The sequence below is a fragment of the Zalophus californianus genome, chromosome 1 (genome assembly GCF_009762305.2).
Source record: "Zalophus californianus isolate mZalCal1 chromosome 1, mZalCal1.pri.v2, whole genome shotgun sequence".
Lineage (NCBI taxonomy): Eukaryota > Metazoa > Chordata > Mammalia > Carnivora > Otariidae > Zalophus > Zalophus californianus.
The window spans coordinates 17,211,155-17,230,801 of record NC_045595.1 but is presented as its reverse complement, the minus strand read 5'-3'; the positions used below and the strand labels follow the sequence as shown (position 1 = coordinate 17,230,801).

The 19,647-nt window shown below is 39.7% G+C and overlaps 1 protein-coding gene across 3 annotated transcripts in view; it reads left to right on the top strand.

The window, feature by feature from the left end:
• SMARCC1 (SWI/SNF related, matrix associated, actin dependent regulator of chromatin subfamily c member 1) overlaps positions 1–19,647 on the top strand; it is a 174,828-nt gene that overhangs the window by 8,316 nt on the left and 146,865 nt on the right. For all 3 annotated transcript variants that reach the window (XM_027584621.2, XM_027584620.2, XM_027584622.2), the window contains exon 2: positions 1,947–2,066. In XM_027584621.2, coding sequence (XP_027440422.1) covers positions 1,947–2,066 — 120 coding nt within the window. The remainder of the gene's footprint in view (positions 1–1,946; positions 2,067–19,647) is intronic.

Sequence of the window (19,647 nt, the reverse complement as noted above, 5' to 3'; positions counted from 1 at the left end):
ATGCTTTTCCTGTCATGTTATGTATTTCCTTGCTGTGGAACCAGCTTGCTCTCTGCCACTGGTTTGGCCTTTGGACATTGTCGACATTAGCGTGCATAACTTTTCAAATATATTTGTTTACAATTTTTTTTAAAGATTTTATTTATTTGAGAGATAGCAACAGAGATAGTGTCAGAGATAGCGAGAGAGAGCACAAGTGGGGAGGAGAGGGAGAAGCAGACTCCTGTGGAGCAGGGAGCCTGACCTGGGGCTTTATCCCAGGACCCTGGGATCATGACCTGAGCTGAAGGCCGACACTTAACCGACTGAGTCACCCAGGTGCCCCTAAAAAAATTTTTTTTATTGTAGTAAAAAAGTAACAATTTACCGTCCTAACCATTTTTTTTTTAAGATTTTATTTATTTATTTGACAGAGACACAGCAAGAGAGGGAACACAAGCAGGGGGAGAGGGAGAGGGAGAAGCAGGCTTCCCACTGAGCAGGGAGCCTGATGTGGGGCTCAATCCCAGGACCCTAGGATCATGACCTGAGCTAAAGGCAGACACTTAATGACTGAGCCACCCAGGTGCCCCCCCATCCTAACCATTTTTAAGTGCACATGAAAACAACCACTTTATTATATTCAAAACTTCTTGGCATAAAACAACCTTTTTTTTTTTTTTAAGATTTTATTTATTTATTTGACAGAGATAGTGAGAGCAGGGACACAAGCAGGGAGAGTGGGAGAGGGAGAAGCAGGCTTCCCGTGGAGCAGGAACCCTGATGCAGGCCTTGATCCCAGGACTCTGGGATCATGACCTGAGCTGAAGGCAGCCGCTTAACAATTGAGCCACCCAGGTGCCCCTAAAACAACCATTTTATTATGCTCAGAGTTTCTGTGTGTGTGAGGAATTTGGAAGGGTACAATGGGCACAGTTGTCTCTGAGAACTGTGTCTGGAGTTTCAACTGGGAAGATTTGACGATTGGGGATAACTTGACAGCTGGGGGCAGAATCATCTGGAACCATCTTTACTTATGTGTCTGGTGGTTGTACTGTCAGTCTTCTGGGACATCACCTGGGGCTTCTGGCCATAGCATCTCCAAGAGGCTTCTCCATGTAGTCTGGGCTTCCTCAAAGTATGGTGTTCTCAGGGTAGTTAGACTTAGTGGTAGTTCAGGACTCCAGAGGTGACTGTCCCCAGAGGACTACGTGAAAGCTTTTGACTTATCCTCAGAGGTCCCACAGCATCACTCCCCCACCCCCCCACTGCATTCTAATGGTTATAAGTTAGTCATTAAGGATGGTCTTTTTTTTTTTTTAAGATTTTATTTATTTATTTGACAGAGACAGCGAGAGAGGGAACACAAGCAGGGAGAGTGTGAGAGGGAGAAGCAGGCTTCCCGCTGAGCAGGGAGCCTGACGTGGGGGTCGATCCCAGGACCCTGGGATCATGACCTGAGCTGAAGGCAGACACTTAACGACTGGGCCACCAGGTGCCCCAAGGATGGTATTGATTCAGTAAAAGAAGGGCATACACCCTACTTCTTGATGAGAGGAGTGTCAGAGAAATTTGTAGGCCTGTTTTAAAAACAATACAGTTTGCTCTCTGGCCACAAGTTATTTATATTCATCCCATTTACAAAATACATTTGCTAATAGGTCTCATCTGATTATAGTATCAGCCTCAAGTTTGAGGTTCAGGATCTCACCATCTACTTTAGGTGCAGGTGCACACGAGATGACTTGGATTCATTGCTTGGGCATGATTTTTCTCCTGAGACCTGTTAACTTTCCCTCCCCACTGCACCCAGTATTTATTTTTCTAAGCTTCTTTACAGCAGAGACCATGGCTCAGACCTCTGCAAATCTGTCACCTGGCCAGTGCTTAGTAGGTAATAGGAAGTAAGCTACCATTGTCTTCTGCACGATTGTCCCAGGTTTTGAGTCCTCATCTTTATCTTGCAGTATGTTCATGCGGATGCTCCTACCAACAAAACACTGGCTGGGCTGGTGGTACAGCTTCTTCAGTTCCAGGAAGATGCCTTTGGGAAGCATGTCACCAACCCGGCCTTCACCAAACTCCCGGTAAGTACATCAACTTATTATAATAACACTGGGGAATCTGCAGTTTCTGTGCTCTCAAGGGCAGCCTACAGCTCTTTCCTTTATTGCTCCTATCCTGTAGAATAAACAAAAGAGCCTTAACTGAATTTTAGCTATAGATTATTATTGTTTTTTAAGTGTAGGAAGCTCCACTTTCAGGAGTCATTTAACATTTGCATGAAACATCACAACAGCTATTTATAGACTTAACTATGAACATTTTACTATGTTGTAGTTTCCTTGTAGTCTCTGCCATACCAGGTCTTCTCCATTCTTTCTCCTGATTCAATTCTTGTGGCTAGGATACTTTCTTTTGGAATTTTTATCTTGTGTTGGTAAGATTTTCTGAGCTTGTGTGAAAATATAATTCTGTTGTCCTTGCAATTGATACTTTGATAGTTTGGTTTGGTATATAAATACTGGATTATGCTTTTTTTCTTTTGAAATATGTAGGTTTTATTTTTTATTTTTCAGTTTGTTTATTTTTAGTAATCTCTACACCCAGCATAGGGCTTGAACTCACGACCTGGAGATCAGGAGTCGCATGTCTACCAACTGAGCCAGCCAGGTGCCCCTGGTTTTGTTCTTTCCTTAACATTTGATTTTGTAGAGAAAAATCTGATACTTGATTTTCCCCTTTTTTATACTGATCTTTGAAATTCAGAAATATGACTACTTACAAGTGATGATCTGATGACTCAGTAATATTTCTTTAGCTCAGGGAACATTCAGTCTATTAGTCTTCTTTCCCATCCTGTATTCCTTCATTTATATTTTTGAACTCTATTTGTACAAACATTAGACTTCTAGGAATTACTTGTAGCTTTTCTCATAATTTTTGGCTTCTGATTCTCTGATTTGGATTTTTGCAGTTTACAGTCTCATGTTTGCTGCTTCCACTGAATTTATAGGTAGACCTTTTTTTTTAAATCTCAGAAGTTTCTGATTTGGGTTTTCTTATTTCATCACTGACCTTTTTGTTTTAACAATCCATTGCTCTCTTGGGTATAATTGAGAATAGGAGACAGTATACGTTTTTTTACTGATCTTGCAGTAAATATGTTTAGTTTGCTTATGGTATTTTTGCTGTCTAGACATTTTTATTTAGTCAGATACAGAATTGTTTTGTTTTGTTTTTGTTTTGTAATCTCTGCCCCCAATGTGGGACTGGAACTTACGACCCTGAGATCAAGAGTCACATGCTCTACTACTGATGGAGCCAGCCAAGCGCCCATAGAATTGTGGTTTTTGAATCTTGTTAGGAAGCTTTCTTCACTTGTAGGTAAGGAAGGACTTTAGTCAGGTGTTCTTCTAGTACTTATATGGCTTCATTTTTTATACTTAATTCTCATCTATTTAGATTTTATCTTGGTGTTCAGTGTGAGCAATAGATCCAGTTTTATCTTTTTTCTTATGATTATCTGGTTATCCCAATGATGTTTATTAAAAAGTGCTTCTTTCCCCCCAATGATACGAGCTCAGCAAGTATTAAGCATTTGGTTATTTATCAAATTCTGAGACTTTAAAGAGCAATACGGTGTATTGTTTGTCTTCAGGGGCTGCATACTCTAGTGAGCTGAATGAATAGAACCTTGGAGTTTCCTGGTGATCCTGGTGAGGAAGTGTCTTCCAGGGGACAGGGCATTTGAATTTGAGACTTGAAAGTTGAGTATGAGTTTTTCAGGGAAATGCTGAAGGATTGGATTTTCAGGCAGTGATAGCAACATGTAAAAGCATAAAGGCCTGAGAAAATGTGGTACTTGAAGGTAGTTGTGACAGTTCAACAAGATTAGAACTGAGGACAAATAGGCAGAGAAGTGGGCTAGAGTCAGTTGTAATAGGCCAAGTTTACTGTGCTAGATGTGTGTCCTTTATCTCATAAGTGATGGGGAACCATAACAAGGGAGAGAGTAGTAGGTGGCTTAGTTGATTTTGGGTTTTAGAATAACCCCACAAGCTTCAGTGTGAAGAATGGGTTAGAAGCTGTTGAGATTGGAGGCTTTGAAAACCCTTCATGAAGAAACTGCTCTCGTAATCCACTGTTATGGTACCTTGTGGAGGAAACAGTGGATTGATTGATTTTTATTTATTTGAGAGAGAGCAAGAGTGCGCGTGAGAGAACACAAGCGGGGGGGGGGGGAACAGCAGGTAGAGGGAGAAGCAGACTCTCCGCTGAGCAGGGAGCCTGATGCGGGACTCGATCCCAGGGCTCTGGGGCCATGACCCGAGCTGAAGGCAGACACTCAACCAACTGAGCCACCCAGGCGCCCTAGAAGCAGTAGATTTAAAGACAGAAAGGAACTCAGAGTTTAAGGGGGCAGAACTTGGTAATATCTTGGGGGGGCAGTATAGGGGCTGGAAAGAGAAAGAATTTACTAGGAGGACTACACTGAGCAATCAGATACCATTAGCACGAAGGGGAAAGCCAGAGTAAAAGCAGGTTTCTGGGGAGAGGTACTCAGTTTAGCCTAACTGTGTTATGGTTGGTTCTCTGATAGGCACCTCAGGTTTAGAAATCTTGTGGGTACGAGGAAATGAGATCTGGAGTTTAGAGTACAGGTTGAATTAGAAAAGATTTGGGAGTTACTGTGTATTGGATGAATTCACAGTTGTGGAGCAAGATCATTCCTTCTCTTTGGATTTGCTCTTTAACTTTATCCTTTTAAAATACCTAGTTTTTAATGTGTGATTTATGTTGTATATGTGTAATATATTAGCAGTGTAGTAAGTACCTGTATATAATTTATGAATAAATTTTTAGATATTGGAGGGACATGTCTATTTTGTACTAATGGGAATTACTCAACTGGATGATCAACTTCATTTTCTTAGCCGTGTGACTAATTGAGGTTCTGGGGTAACTTTTGTAAGTTTAAAATTAATTCAAAGTAAAAATTTTGCAAGAATAAGGCAAAGAACTTTCATTTTCCCTTTATTCAGAATCCCCGATTGTTAACATTTTAATACATTTGCTTGATCACTCTTTTTCTGTGTGTGTGTGTGTGTGTGTGTGTGTGTGTGTGTGTGTGTGTGTGTGTGTGTGTGTGTGTGTGTGTGTGTGTTTTCTGAATCATTTGTGAGCTCCGTGTTCCTTTACCACTAATTACATGGGTTTACTTCTCATTCCTGTATATTATGAAGCAGATTAGAATTACTAATTAGGAACTGGTTGAAGTTATCATGTAAAACACTGTAACATAATACATATAGATTGTATTGTATTAAGTATAACATTAATATTTAGAAATTTACAGATAACATTACATGAAGTATTTTCTATTATGTGATTCACATTATGTTGGTATTTCTAATTAGGATTGTATGAATGGTCTTAAAAAATAGTATGTACAAGAGTCCTTATTCATGGGATATTTAACTCTTGGGAACGAAAGCATTATTTTTTTCCAGATTTTAAAGATTAGGGAAGAATATTTTTAGGCAAAAGCCATAAATAAAAATAATTCATGGCTTAGTGCCAGTGGGACCAGATGTACTTTTCTTCCTCTTAAAATAGTGTTTAACATTTTCCCAGATGAATGCGATTGATGTAATGTGTAATGGTGTCAAGTAAAAGTGGATGAGAAAGACAGTTAATGAAGCAAAGAATGTTTTAGTGAAACATGTCAGCTGTTTAACCTTAAACTTTTTTTTTCTTTTTTTCTTTCTGAATAAATGGTACTGGTATAAGAGTTCACTATTTGGGCTGATTCTTTTTTTTTAATCGGAGTGGAACTTTATGTACTGACTTCCTAAGTCATGCCGGATATTAAACAGCTGGCTCAATGTAGGGTCTGTTCTATCTAATGCTAAAATGAGAAGTTAGGATTTAGGGAAAATTTGAAGGTTTATAAGACTAAAAATATGTTGTATAGGCAGGGACACCTGGCTGGCTCAGTCAGTAGAGCATGCGACTCTTACTCTCAGGGTTGTGAGTTGGAGCCCCACATTGGGCACTTAAAAAATAAAACGTTGCAGGGGTGCCTGGGTGGCTCAGTTGGTTAAGCGACTGCCTTCAGCTCAGGTCATGATCCTGGAGTCCCGGGATCGAGTCCCGCATTGGGCTCCCTCCTCAGCAGGGAGTCTGCTTCTCCCTCTGACCCTCTCATGCTCTCTCTCTCTATCTCATTCTCTCTTTCTCAAATAAATAAAATCTTTAAAAAAAAATATGTTGCATAGGCAAACAAAACATGAATCAAAACAGAAGAAAAAAGCGTTTTTACCTCCACCACAATTAAAAATTCTGTTTTTCTATAATCTCTTCAAGCCTCAGTGCATAACATTATTGTAATGATAGTATAAAGTCAGTTTTGTATTCTGCCTTTTAAAATAGATCATAAGCAACTGTGTTTAAAAACAACAAAGCTCTAAGATCTAGAAGACTGCTAGAAGGTCTAGTCAGAGTCTAAAGTAGCAGAAGATTTTTTTAAGTACGCTCATGAGATGTTCAAAATTTTCACTTACTGTTACACTTAAAAAATTAATCCTTTCACTTGCAACTATGACCTGACTACACCCTACTATTCCATAAATTTCGGAGTGGAGAGACTACCTTTGGGAACATGGGACGAGAAAGAAGATTCTAAGTGTTTTATATGTATTGGAAGTTAGTCCTTTAAGTTTGTAGCTTAGACCTCTGTCTCATGAAAGTGGAATGTAAGTAAGTGGCTGTTTAAGTGAGATGGTGGGGAACATTTACTCTGTGCTGCAATGATTTAGTTTCATTTTGCTTTTCTTTATATGGATCACCATGTTTGTATGAATCTCTATGGAGAATAGTGTAATTTTGCTTGTCCTTGAATTTTATAGGAATGGAATCCTAAGTATCTGTGTTGTGAGCCATGGAGGAAGTATTGTAACCATGAAAAGACACATTGAGCCAAAATGAGGGAGATAGTCCAGCTGAACTGTTCAGCCATGTACCTGTAGATAGTACAAATTACTGTAGATAAAAGGATAAGTCCGAGAAACTCTGGTCAGTTCTCTTCTTGCCCTTGTAATTCATCTGCAAGGGCAGTGAGCCTAGGTGATCTGGCATGACTGGTTAGAGCTCAGTGGACTGCACAGTATGGGCTTTTAGGGTCTGGACTTGGATGCCACGCAGAGGGCATGCTGGGCCAGGTGTTGATTAGGGCTCCAGAAAACTATAGGACCAGTGTTAATGGCAGGGCTGTAGTCCCATCTATACCATGTAGAGTCACAAGTAGAAACCTTAGTTCACTGGCATTGTATTCCTGATTTGTTTGGGTGATGTTTTATTTATTTTTTACCTGTTACCCCCCTTTTACTCCCCCCCATTTCCCTCTTTCTTTTCCCATAATGTTTCTCCCTCCAACTTTACTCATGTCTGATGGATGCATTATAAATGGTACATATTTAAAATTTGAGTTCAAGGTTTCAAGGTAATGATATTTCCATCATTCCCAAAAGTTTCCTTGTAATCCGTCTCCCACCCCGGTCCCCTGGCACCATTGAGGCTACAGATTCATTTACAACTTCATGAAATTGATATAAATAGAACACACGGTATACATTTTTTGCCTCAGTTCTTTCACTCATCATAACGGATTTTGAGATGTACATCATCTGTGGTATTCCATGTGTTATTTTTCCTTTTTATTGTTGATTAGTATTCCAATGTATGGATAAACCACAATTCATTTATCCTTTACTGTTTGATGGGAATCTGGGTTGTTTCCAGCTTTCTTTCTTTCTTTTTTTTTTTAAGATTTTATTTATTTATTTGACAGAGAGACAACAGCGAAAAAAGGAACACAAGCAGGGAGAGTGGGAGAGGGAGAAGCAGGCTTCCCGCTGAGCAGGGAGCCTGATGTGGGGCTCGATCCCAGGACTCTGGGATCATGACCTGAGCTGAAGGCAGACGCTCAACAACTGAGCCACCCAGGTGCACCTGTTTCCAGCTTTCTGAGTAAAGCTGCTATCACTGTTAATGTACAAATCTTTTTGTGACATGTTTTCATTTCTCCTAGGTAAATAACCCAGGAGTGGAATGTTTGGGTCATAGGGTTGGTAGCATTTAACTTTAGAAGAAACTGCCAAACTGTTTTCTAAAGTGGTTGTATCATTTTACATACCATCTAGCAGTGTAGTGTCTGAGAGTTCCAGTTCCTTTGCATTCTTGTCAGCAGTTGGTATGATTAGTCTTCATAATTTTATCCATTTTGATAGGTATGTAGTGAAATCTCATACTTTTAATTTGTATTTTCATGATGACTGATGATGTTAAACATCTTTTTATGTGCTTATTGACCATTTGTGTTTTTTCTTTGTTTTTCAAACAAGTTTTTAATTTGGTCCCCACGACCACCCCACATTCAGAGATTTGCTAGAAGGACTTATGGAACTTAGCCTATACTTGTATTTGTAACTAAGATTTTTTTTAAGTTTATTTAAGTAATCTCTGCACCCAACCTGGGTCTGGAACTCCAAACCCTGAGATCAAGAGTTGCATGCTTTTCCAGCTGAGCCAGCTAGGCGCCCCATGTACTTATAACTAGGATTTGTTACAGCAGCATACCAAATATACAAAGCCTAGTCACAAGGGGAAAAGACACAGGTGTAGCCTGGAGGAATCTACACTGCAGGCTTGTGTGTGCTCTCTTCCTTATATGAGGCATCACACAAAGTGCATTCTTCCCCAGCATTGAAGATGTAGTAGCATACGGGCAATATTTCTGCCCAGGGAAGCCTGTTAGAGTCTCATACCCAAGGATTTTATTGGGGGCTGATACCTTTTGTCAGCACATATTTAAACTTCCAGAGTCCCCTGAAGGAAAGCAGGTATTCATCATAAACCACATTGTTTGTTCAAATAGTCTAGGCTTAGTGAACCACCCTTCTTATCAGTTGACTAGGAATACTCTTAGAGGCAGATTCCCAGATGCTAGCCAAGGGCTAATTGGCAAGCAGGCCTTACTGAGGATAGTCATCTCAGGCCTGCTGTGTTAATTCTTTTCTGCACAGTTTTTTTTTTAAATTAAATTTTAATAATTCTTTATATGTTTTACATATAGGTTCTTTGTAATATATATATTGCAACTATTTCCTCCCAGTTTGGGATTTGACTTTTTTTTTTTTTAAGAAATTTATTTATTTATTTGAGAGAGAGCATGAGAGGGGGGAGGGTCAGAGGGAGAAGCAGACTCCCTGCCAAGCAGGGAGCCTGATGTGGGACTTGATCCCGGGACTCCAGGATCATGACCTGAGCCGAAGGCAGTCGCTTAACCAACTGAGCCACCTAGGCGCCCCTTGACTTTTTGTTTTCTTATCAGTGTCTTCCCAAGAGCAAAAGTTTTGAATTTTGATGAAGTCCAGTTTATTGATTTCTGTGATTTGTGCTGTGTTCAGAGAAACCTTTGCATACCCCAAAGTTACAGACTGTTTCCAGTATTTTTCTTCTAGAGATTTTATAGTTTCAGGTTTCATGTATTTCGGGTTAATTTTTATGTATAGTGTGAGGGTAAGGGCTGATGTTCTTTTTTTCAGTTATGGATATCTAGTTTTTTATTTTTATTTTTTTAATATTTTATTCATTTATTTGACAGAGAGTGACAGCTAGAGAGGGAACACAAGCAGGGGGAGTGGGAGAGGGAGAAGCGGGCTTCCCTCTGAGCAGGGAGCCCAATGCTGGGCTCGATCTCGGGACCCTGGGATCATGACCTGAGCCTAAGGCAGCCGCTTAACCAACTGAACCACCCAGGCGCTCCCAGTTTATTTTATTTTTTAAAAGATTTTACTTATTTGATAGAGAGGGAAACGCAAGCAGAGGAAGGGGGAGAATCAGGCTCCCCGCTGAGCAAGGAGCCCGACGACGTGGGGCCTGATCCCTGGACTCCTGGATCATGACTTGAGCCAAGGGCCGAGTTAACCTGCTGAGCCATGCAGGCTCCCCATATCCGGTTATTTTAGAGCTACCGTTTGTTGTAAAGATGTTCTTTCTTTGAATTGGCTTAGCACTTTAGTTGAAAATTAGTTGACCAGATGTGTTGTGGGTGTATATCTGGATTGTTTTTTCCTCTTGATTGAAATGTCCATTTTTTTGTTAATACATTTTTGATTACTATAACTTTATGATGAGTCCCCCCCCCAGATATTTATGCTTTTAATTTCCTTTTCTTGCCACATTGTACTGGGTAGCATGTCTGACACAATACTGAATAGAAGTGGTTAAGACAGGGGGCTCCTGGCTGGCTCAGTTGGTAGAGCATGTGGCTCTTGATTTGGGGGTTGTGAGTTTGAGCCCCACATTAGGTGTAGAGATTACTAAAGAAAAAAATGTTTAAGACAGAAATTCTAACCTTATTCTTGTTAATGGAAAAACATTCAGTTTTGCACTATTAAATTTGATATTAGCTGTAGGTTTTTCATATGTGATCTTAATTCAGATTATGGAAGTTCCCTACTATGGCTAGTTTGCTGAGAGCTTTTATTTCAAATGACTGTTGGATTTTTTTTTTTTTAAGAATTTATTTATTTATGTATTTGAGAGAGAGAATGTGAGAGAGTGAGCATGAGACGGGGGAAGGTCAGAGGGAGAAGCAGACTCCCCACTGAGCAGGGAGCCTGATGCGGGACTTGATCCCGGGCCTCCAGGATCATGACCCCAGCTGAAGGCAGTCGCTTAACGACTGAGCCACCCAGGCGCCCTGACTGTTGGATTTTATCATATGCTTTTTGTGCATCTTTTGAGATGATCAAGAGGTTTTTCTTTTATTCTGTTAATATGGTGAGCTTCATTCATTACCTCATTTTCAGTTCATCTACCTGGTATTCCAGGATAAACCCTATTTGATCATGATACATTATCCTTTTTACATGTAATGGGGCTTAATTTGCTGTATAAAAGTTTTCTTAAGTATTTGATAGAATTCACTAGTGAAATAATTTGGGCTTAGAGTTTTCTTTTGGGGGAGTTTTGTTTTTTTTTTTTAAGATTTTATTTATTTATTTGAGAGAGAGAGAGAGAAACAGCATGAGAGGGGAGAAGGTCAGAGGGAGAAGCAGGCTCCCCGCCGAGCAGGGCGCCCGATGTGGGACTCGATCCCAGGACTCCGGGATCATGACCTGAGCCGAAGGCAGTCGCTTAACCAGCTGAGCCACCCAGGCGCCCTTGGGGGAGGTTTTAATAACTGATTCAATTTCCTCAATAGATACAGGGTTTAGATTCTGTTTCTTTTGTCAGTTTTGGTGATTTGGATTTTTCAAGAAATTTTTCAGTTTAACTTAAATTGAAGTTAAAATAAAGTTCATGTTATGCTGTTAATCCTTTTTAGAGCCGTTTTAGGTTCATAGCAAAATTGAGTAGAAGGTACAGAGGTTTCCCTTATACCCCTTGCCCTGACATATGGGGCATAACCTCCCCTCTTATGGAAATCCTGTGCCATATTTGTTACAGTTGACAAACTTACACTGACACATCATTATCATCCAAAGTCCATAGTTTACATTAGGGTTCACTTTTGGTGTTGTACATTCTGTAGGTTTTGTCAAATGTATAATGATGTGTATCCACCATTACAGTATGACATGGGACAATTTCACTGTCCTGAAAATCCTCTGTGCTCTGCCTATGCATTCCTTTCTCCCTCAGTAACCTCTGACAACCATAGATCTTTTACTATCCATAGTTTTGCCTTTTCCTAAGTGTCATATAATTGGAATATATAGTATGTAGTCTTTTTAGGTTGTCTACTTTCACTTAGTAATATGCACTTAAAGTTACTCCATGTCTTTTCATTGCTTGCTAGCCCATTTTTCTTAGCACTGAATAACATTCCATTCCTTACCAGCATTTGATATTGTCAGTGTTCTGGATTTTGACTCTTCTAATAGGTGTGTAGTTGTATCTCGTTTTAATGTGCATTTCCCTGATTACATATGATATGGAGCCTCTTTTCATCTCTTTCTTATTTTATTTTTTTAAGATTTTATTTTAAAGATTTTATTTATTTGAGAGAGAGAGCATGAGCAGGGGTGGGGGGGAGGGGCAAAGGCAGAGGGAGAAGCGATGCGGCGCTCAGTCCCAGGACCCCCGAGATCATGACCTGAGCCGAAGGCAGATGCTTAACCCACTAAGCCACCTAGGCACCCCTTAAAGATTTACTTTTAAGTAATCTATACACCCAGTGTGGGGCTCGGACTGACAACCCTGAGATCGAGAGCCGCACTCTTAACCATCTGAGCCGGCCAGGCACCCCATCTCTTTCATTTTTGCAGGGCTGTTTTGCAGGATACAAACTTTGACAAGTTATTTTACTTTCAGCACTTTACCTGTATCTTATTATTCTGGCCTCCATGGTTTCTGAATAGAAATTGGGTGTTAAATGTTATTTAGAGTTCCTTGTATATGATGAGTCACTTCTCTATCCCTGCGTTTTATTTATTTTTATTTTTTTTAAAGATTTTATTTATTTATTTGACAGAGACACAGCGAGAGAGGGAACACAAGCAGGGGGAGTGGGAGAGGGAGAAGCAGGCTTCCCGCTGAGTAGGGAGCCCGATGCTGGGCTGGATCCCAGGACCCTGAGATCATGACCTAAGCCCAAGGCAGACGCTTAACGACAGAGGCACCCAGGCGCCCCCTCCCTGCATTTTATTTTATTTTTATTTATTTATTTTTTAAAAAGATTTTATTTATTTGAGAGAGAGAATGAGAGAGAGGGAGCATGAGAGGGGGGAGGGTCAGAGGGAGAAGCAGACTCCCCGCTGACAGCAGGGATCCCGATGGGGCACTCGATCCTGGGACTCCAGGATCACGCCCTGAGCCGAAGGCAGTCGCTCAACCAACTGAGCCACCCAGGCACCCCTCCCTCATTTTAGATCCTTTGTCTTTCTTTTGACAGTTTGAATATAAAGTGTCTTGGCATGGAGAAAGGAATGAAAAGGCAGAGCACAGAGGATTTTCAGGACAGTGAAACTGTCCTGTGTCATACTATAATGATGGATATACGTCATTATACTTTTGACAAAACCTATAGAATGTACAACACCAAAAGTGAACCCTAATGTAAACTATGGACTTTGGATGATAATGATGTGTTTGAGTTCATCCAGCTTGGAGGTTGTTGAACTTCATGGATGTATAAATTCACGTTCTTCATAAAATTTGGGAAGTTTTGGCCATAATTTTTTCATAGATTTGGTGTTCTTTTCTCTCTTTTGGGCCTCTCATAATGTGTATATTGGTAAATTTGATGGTGTTCCATAGGTCCCTTACACTGTGTTCATTTTTCTTTCCTCTGGGATAGTTTCTGTCAATTCTTTTTCCCCTCTAAATGGGCCATACTTTCTTAGTTCTTTGTATGCTGTGTAATTTTTTTTTTTTTTGTAAAAAACAGGGCAGTTTGCGTGTAGTAATGTGCTAATAACACAATAATAAATGCTAATAATAAATAAGTTAGATTCTCTGCCATGCCCAAGGATTGCTGTTGTTGCTTGATGAAGGCTGCAGACATTTGTTTGCTGAATTTTACAGAGTGCATTTGTAAAGACTATATTCTTTGTCAGTATTGTCATTGATGTTTCTGTGCTGTTATTCTTCATGGCCAGCCAGTTATCTTTCAGAGATTTCCAATTTTACTTTTGTTAGAAGATGTTTTGTGTATTATATCAGCATTTTTAGTTCTTTTTCAGCAGGACGATTCTGGATACTTAGCCCAGTATATTTTCTGTAATGATTTAAGCATTTTAGGTTATGGAGATCAGAGATAAAGTATAGGTCTCTTTGATCTGACTTGAATCAGAAGTCTTGAGAGAGTTTAAAAGCCATTGATTTTGCTAAAATAAAGCTCATTCATTTTTTTTTTTTTAAGATTTTATTTATTTGACAGGGAGAGAGAGAAAGTACATAAGCACGGGGAGCAAGAGAGGGAGAAGCAGGCTTCCTGCCTAGCAGGGAACCCCGCCCGACGTGAGGCTCCATCTCAGGACCCTGAGATCATGACCCGAGCTGAAGGCAGACGCTTAACCTACTGAGCCACCCAGGCGCCCCTCATTCATTTCTTAAATTGAAATAATGTAACATAAGGAATCACCTCAGATCACTTTCTGGAACCAGGTGTTATGAAAGAGCCCTGGGCTTAGGAGTTAACTAGCTATGTCCTAGTACTCTGTGACCTTGGGGTACTTCCACCTGTACTACTACTTCTGGGAAAGTGTTTCTTACTCTACAGACTATGATGTAGCTGTGAGAATCACCAGATGTGTGATAATGAAAGCTCTTTGAGAAATTAAAAGTGGTATATAGTACTTAACAGCATGAAAAATAGATTTTGCTAGCTTGTTCTAGCAGAAGTTTTCTTGGTAAAAGTAAAAATGTAGATCTAATGGAGACATACTGTTGGAACATTTGTTATACTAGTTTGCCATCACCTCCAGGTCTTAAGGAAGGACCCCAAAGAGCTAGGTCTTTTGTTTCCACTCAACTCATATCTGAGACAGTGTATTTTATGTAAACCTGAGGACTAACAAAATGTTGCAGTGCCCTTTGAATTGAAGCCAAATTTTATCAATTAAATATTGCCTTTGTTGTGATGTTGGTAACTGTCTCAAAGATAGGAAGAGTGAAAGGTTGTTAATGAAGTTAGCTGGAGAACTGAACAATACTTTGCAAAATTGATCTTTTCTTAAAATATCAAGGGCGCCTGGGTGGCTCAGTCGTTAAGCGTCTGCCTTCGGCTCAGGTCATGATCCCAGGACCCTGGGTGGCTCAGTCGATGTGAATCGAGTCCCACATCGGGCTCTCTGCTCGGCGGGAGGCCTGCTTCTCCCTCTCCCACTCCCCCTGCTTGTGTTCCTGCTCTCACTGTCTCTCTCTCTCAAATAAATAAAGTCTTTAAAAAAAAAATCAAAATGTAAAAGTGCTGGCTTATTTTAAAGCAATGATCAGAACTTGGTGAAATTAATTACTTCTCAAAAGGAGGTACATTGTGATGGGTATGCCTATTTTCAGGGATGTTCATGAAATTTTTTGGAATTTATTTTCAAACTGTCACAGGAACTTAATACATTTTAATATATAACCTTGGAATGCATGTAAATACTTTGAAGGTAAAATTTATTGTCAAAGCCATTTCTACAAATGAGGCTGTGTATTTGGACTGGGTAGTATTATTTTGGGACATTTTAGATGAGTCACAGTCCATAGGCTATCTCTCCCTGACACTTTGGAATTTCTATCCAGTAAGTGTGACTGACTTCATTGCAGAGATTCTCATGAACTTGGTCAGTCTGGTGTAATGGAAAGAATATGAGTTCAAGGACTGTCACTTTGGCAATCACTTTTCTTCATTTGATTTAGTAAACTATGCTGTGTGGTAAATAGTTTTAGGGAGAAGGAAGTTGATAAGAAGAGGCATATAATTATCAGAAAAAGGAGTTGGACCTGATTATTGGTTTTATAATTGTTCCTTGCAGAGCACCTGAGTGACTGAGGGAACAGAGGAATAAATGGGGAGGTCTAAGAGGAATCTGTTGTTTTCAAGTTTTTCACTTTGAACGGTTTTTCCTGATGGACTTCTTTTTGAGCTTTCTGCTCCTGAAAGAGCTCTTTGGCAAAGAAACATTAGAAAACTGTTGGATTCGGTGAACATGATGATTCCTCCAACTTTGGGTTTTTATGATGTGTATCTGAGAATAGTATTGTTCTGCTAAGATCATACAAAATTCTAGGACTTTTTGGAATGGAGAAGGGTGAGAGCCAAGATTAGCATGTAGCTCTAAGAAGCAAGAACAAAAGGACTTTTGAGGATAAATTACCAGTCTGTCACTACAGTGACTGCACTCTTGAAGTCACTTGAGAAGTTCCGGGTGTTCAGGAGATCCAATCTAGCAGGGAGGTGGTGGCTGTAGAGACTTCAGACTGCATGCAGCATGGCTCTCCTTTAAATTTAGGAAATTTAACGTTGACAGACAATACTGTTTTCTATATAATCAGTCTTCACATTTCAACAAATTGTCACAAGAATGTGTCCTCTTTAAGATCCAAATCAGGATTGCAGATTTTATGTAGTTATGTCTCTTTAGTCTTAATTTGAAAGAGTTCATCCTGTCTTTGTCATTCATGACTTAAATTTTTGAAGCATATAGGCAAGCATATTTGTAAAATTCTACCATGTTATTACTTGGAGTTGAAATTTCTTCATTCTGATTGCTGTTTAAGGGGTTGGTAAATTTTTTCTTAAAGGGGCAGATGGTAAATATTAGGCTTGCAAGCCATACAGACTTTGTCACAACTAATCAGTCTTTTGTAGCGTAAAAGCAGCCGAAGATAATATCTAAATGAGTAAGTGTGACTGTGTTCAAATAAAAATTTATTTGAAAAATGGGCAGCATTGTCATTTCTTGCTATATAGTATTCCATTGTGGGACTATTCCACAATTTATCCATTCTGCCATTGATTGGCTTTTAGGGTAATTTGCAGTTTAGAGCTATTATAAATATTGCTGCTGTGAATATTTTTGTATGTATATGTCTTTTGGTAAACGTACATATTTCCTTTTTTTTTTAAAGATTTTATTTACTTGACAGAGACAGAGAGGGAATACAAGCAGGGGGAGTAGGAGAGGGAGAAGCAGGCTTCCTGGTGAGCAGGGAGCCTGATGCAGGGCTCGGTCCTGGGATCATGACCTGAGCCGAAGGCAGACGCTTAACGACTGAGCCACCCAGGCGCCCCTAAAAGTACATATTTCTGTTATATTCCTAGGAATGTAATTGCTGGGTCATGGGGTGTGCATACTCAGCTTTGGTAGATACTGCTAATCTTCCAGAGCAATTTTTCCAATTTACACTCCCACAGGCAATGTACAAGGGTTCTAATTCTTTACTTTCTCACCGATGCTTGGACATTCTCTTTTCTTTTCTTTTCTTTTTTTTTTTAAAGATTTTATTTATTTATTTGACAGAGAGAGACACAGCGAGAGAGGGAACAAAGCAGGGGGACTGGGAGAGGGAGAAGCAGGCTTCCTGCTAAGCAGGAGCCCGATGCGGGGCTCGATCCCAGGACCCTGGGATCATGACCTGAGCCGAAGGCAGACACTTAATGACTGAGCCACCCAGGCGCCCCGGACATTTTCTTATTTTAGTTTTTTTTTTTTTTTACGATTCATTCATTTTAGTTTTTTTTTATCAAAAGATTTATTTGTTTTAGAGATAGAGCCTGAGTTGGGGGGAGGGGCAGAGGGGGAGAGAGAGAACCTTAAGCAGACTCCCTGCTTAGTGGAACCCGGCGTGGGGCTTGATCTCATGATCCATGAGATGATGACCTGAGCCGAAATCATGAGTCGGACACTAACTGATTGAGCCACCCAGGTGCCCTCTTATTTTAGTTTTTGGGTGGATTTGTGGATTTGCCTTTTCTTTAGTTGCTGATGACTGGTGAAGTTGAGCACCCTTTTGTATTTATTGACTATTTGGCTATATTCTCTTTGTTGAAGTGAAGTTCAAATCTTTTGCCCATTTTTTTTAATCCAGTCATTTATCTTTCTCATTTAAAAAAAAGTTAATTCCATAACATACAGTGTTACATTAGTTTCCAGTGCACAATACAGTGATTCAACAATTCTGTACATTACTCAGTGCTCATGATAAATGTATTCCTTAATCCCATCACCTATTTCACACATCCTCCCTACCTACCTCCACTCTAGTCACCATCAGTTTGTTCTCTATATTAAGAGTCTGTTTCTTGGCTTGTCTCTTTTTTCCCTTTGTTTTATTTCTTAAATTCCACATATGAGTGAAATGGAATTACTGGACCATACGGTAGTTCTAACTTTTTGAGCAATCTCCATACTGTTTTTTACGGTGGCTGTACCAGTTTGCATTCCCATCAAGAGTGGGAACGTTTCTTTCTTCTTTTTAAAGGAGTTTTTCTTACATGTTTTGGTTATGGGTCCTGTGTCAGACGTATTTATGGCAAATATCCTCTTGTAGCTTATCTTTTTATTCTCATGATGATGTCTTTTGATGAACAGAGATTCTTAATCATAATATAGCACAAGGATCAGTTAACTTTTTCCGTAAAAGGCCAAGTGGTAAATGGTTTTATCTGTAACGTCTGTAAAAGGTCAGAGAGTAAATACGTAGTCTCTGCTGCAGCTTCTCATCTTTGCTGTTGTGTGAACGTAGCTTCAGACAATGAGCATGGATTTTTTTTTCCAATAAAACTTTACTTACATTAACAGCAGGCTTGATTTGGCCCGTGGGCCACAGTTTGCCAATCGCTGACATAGAATAATCTGTAAGTTTTTTTTATGCTTAATATTTTTATGCCCTTTGCCTAGTCCAAAGTCATCAATATATTCTGTTGTGTTTTTCATAGAAGCTTTATTGTTTTATGTTTCACCTTTATAACTATAATCCATCTGGAATTGATCTTTGTGTATTACATGAGGTAGGGGTCAGCATTCCTTTTTTTTTTTTTTAATGTGCATCTCCAGCTGTGGCTCATACGTTTTGATGTATGTAGTTCTAAAGTATTTTCTAATTTCTGTTTTGACTTCTGTTTTGACCCTTGCATTATTTCAAAAGGTGATTGGAATGATTTTTTTTCTTATTATAAATTTTGAAATTTGTTATATTAAGAACATATTTTAATATTTTTTGTAACTTGTTCAGATTATTGGTGTTGAGAAATCCATCAGTCCGGCTGTTTGGTTTTTTTAGGTACTCACTTTCCTTTGGGTTGCTTTTAAGATCTCTGTCTTTGCTGTTATGCAGTTGTACAATAGTGTGTCTAGGCGTAGCTTCTATTATGTATTTTTAATATATTCCTCAGAACTTATATGTTTCTTGGGGGTCTGGGTGGCTCAGTCAGTTAAGTGTCTGACTCTTGATTTCGGCTCAGGTCGTGATCTCAGCATCCTGCGATTGAGCCCCTACACTGGGCTCGATGCTCAGTAGGGAGTTGGCGTGAGGATTTTCTCTTTCCCTATCCCTCTGCCCCTCCCCCTGCTCTAGCTCTCTCTCTCTCTGTCTCAAATAAATAAATCTTAAAAAAATAAAAAAAGAACTGATATGTTTCTTGAAGCTAGGGATTTAAATCCTTCACAATTTCTTTCTTTTTTTTCTTAAAGATTTTATTTATTTATTTGACAGAGAGAGACACAGCGAGAGAGGGAACACAAGCAGGGGGAGTGGGAGAGGGAGAAGCAGGCTTCTTGCGGAGCAGGGAGCCCGATGTGGGGCTGGATCCCAGGACCCCGGGATCATGACCTGAGCTGAAGGCAGATGCCTAATGACTGAGCCACCCAGGCGCCCCTCCTTCACAATTTCTAATCCTTCACAAATAAGTTTTAAACTTTTCTACGTGTAGTTGTCTAATCTGCTATATAACCTGATAGTTGTGCTTTTATTGAATGGTACATGTGCTAGGAGTTACATGTATATATTTTTCAAATCTTTCTCTTTAGTGTCTTTATTTATTTATTTTTAAAATTTTATTTATTAATTTGACAGAGAGATAGCACAAGTAGGCAGAATGGCCGGTGAGGGAGAGGGAGAAGCAGGCTCTCTGCGGAGCAGGGAGCCCGACATGGGGCTCGATCC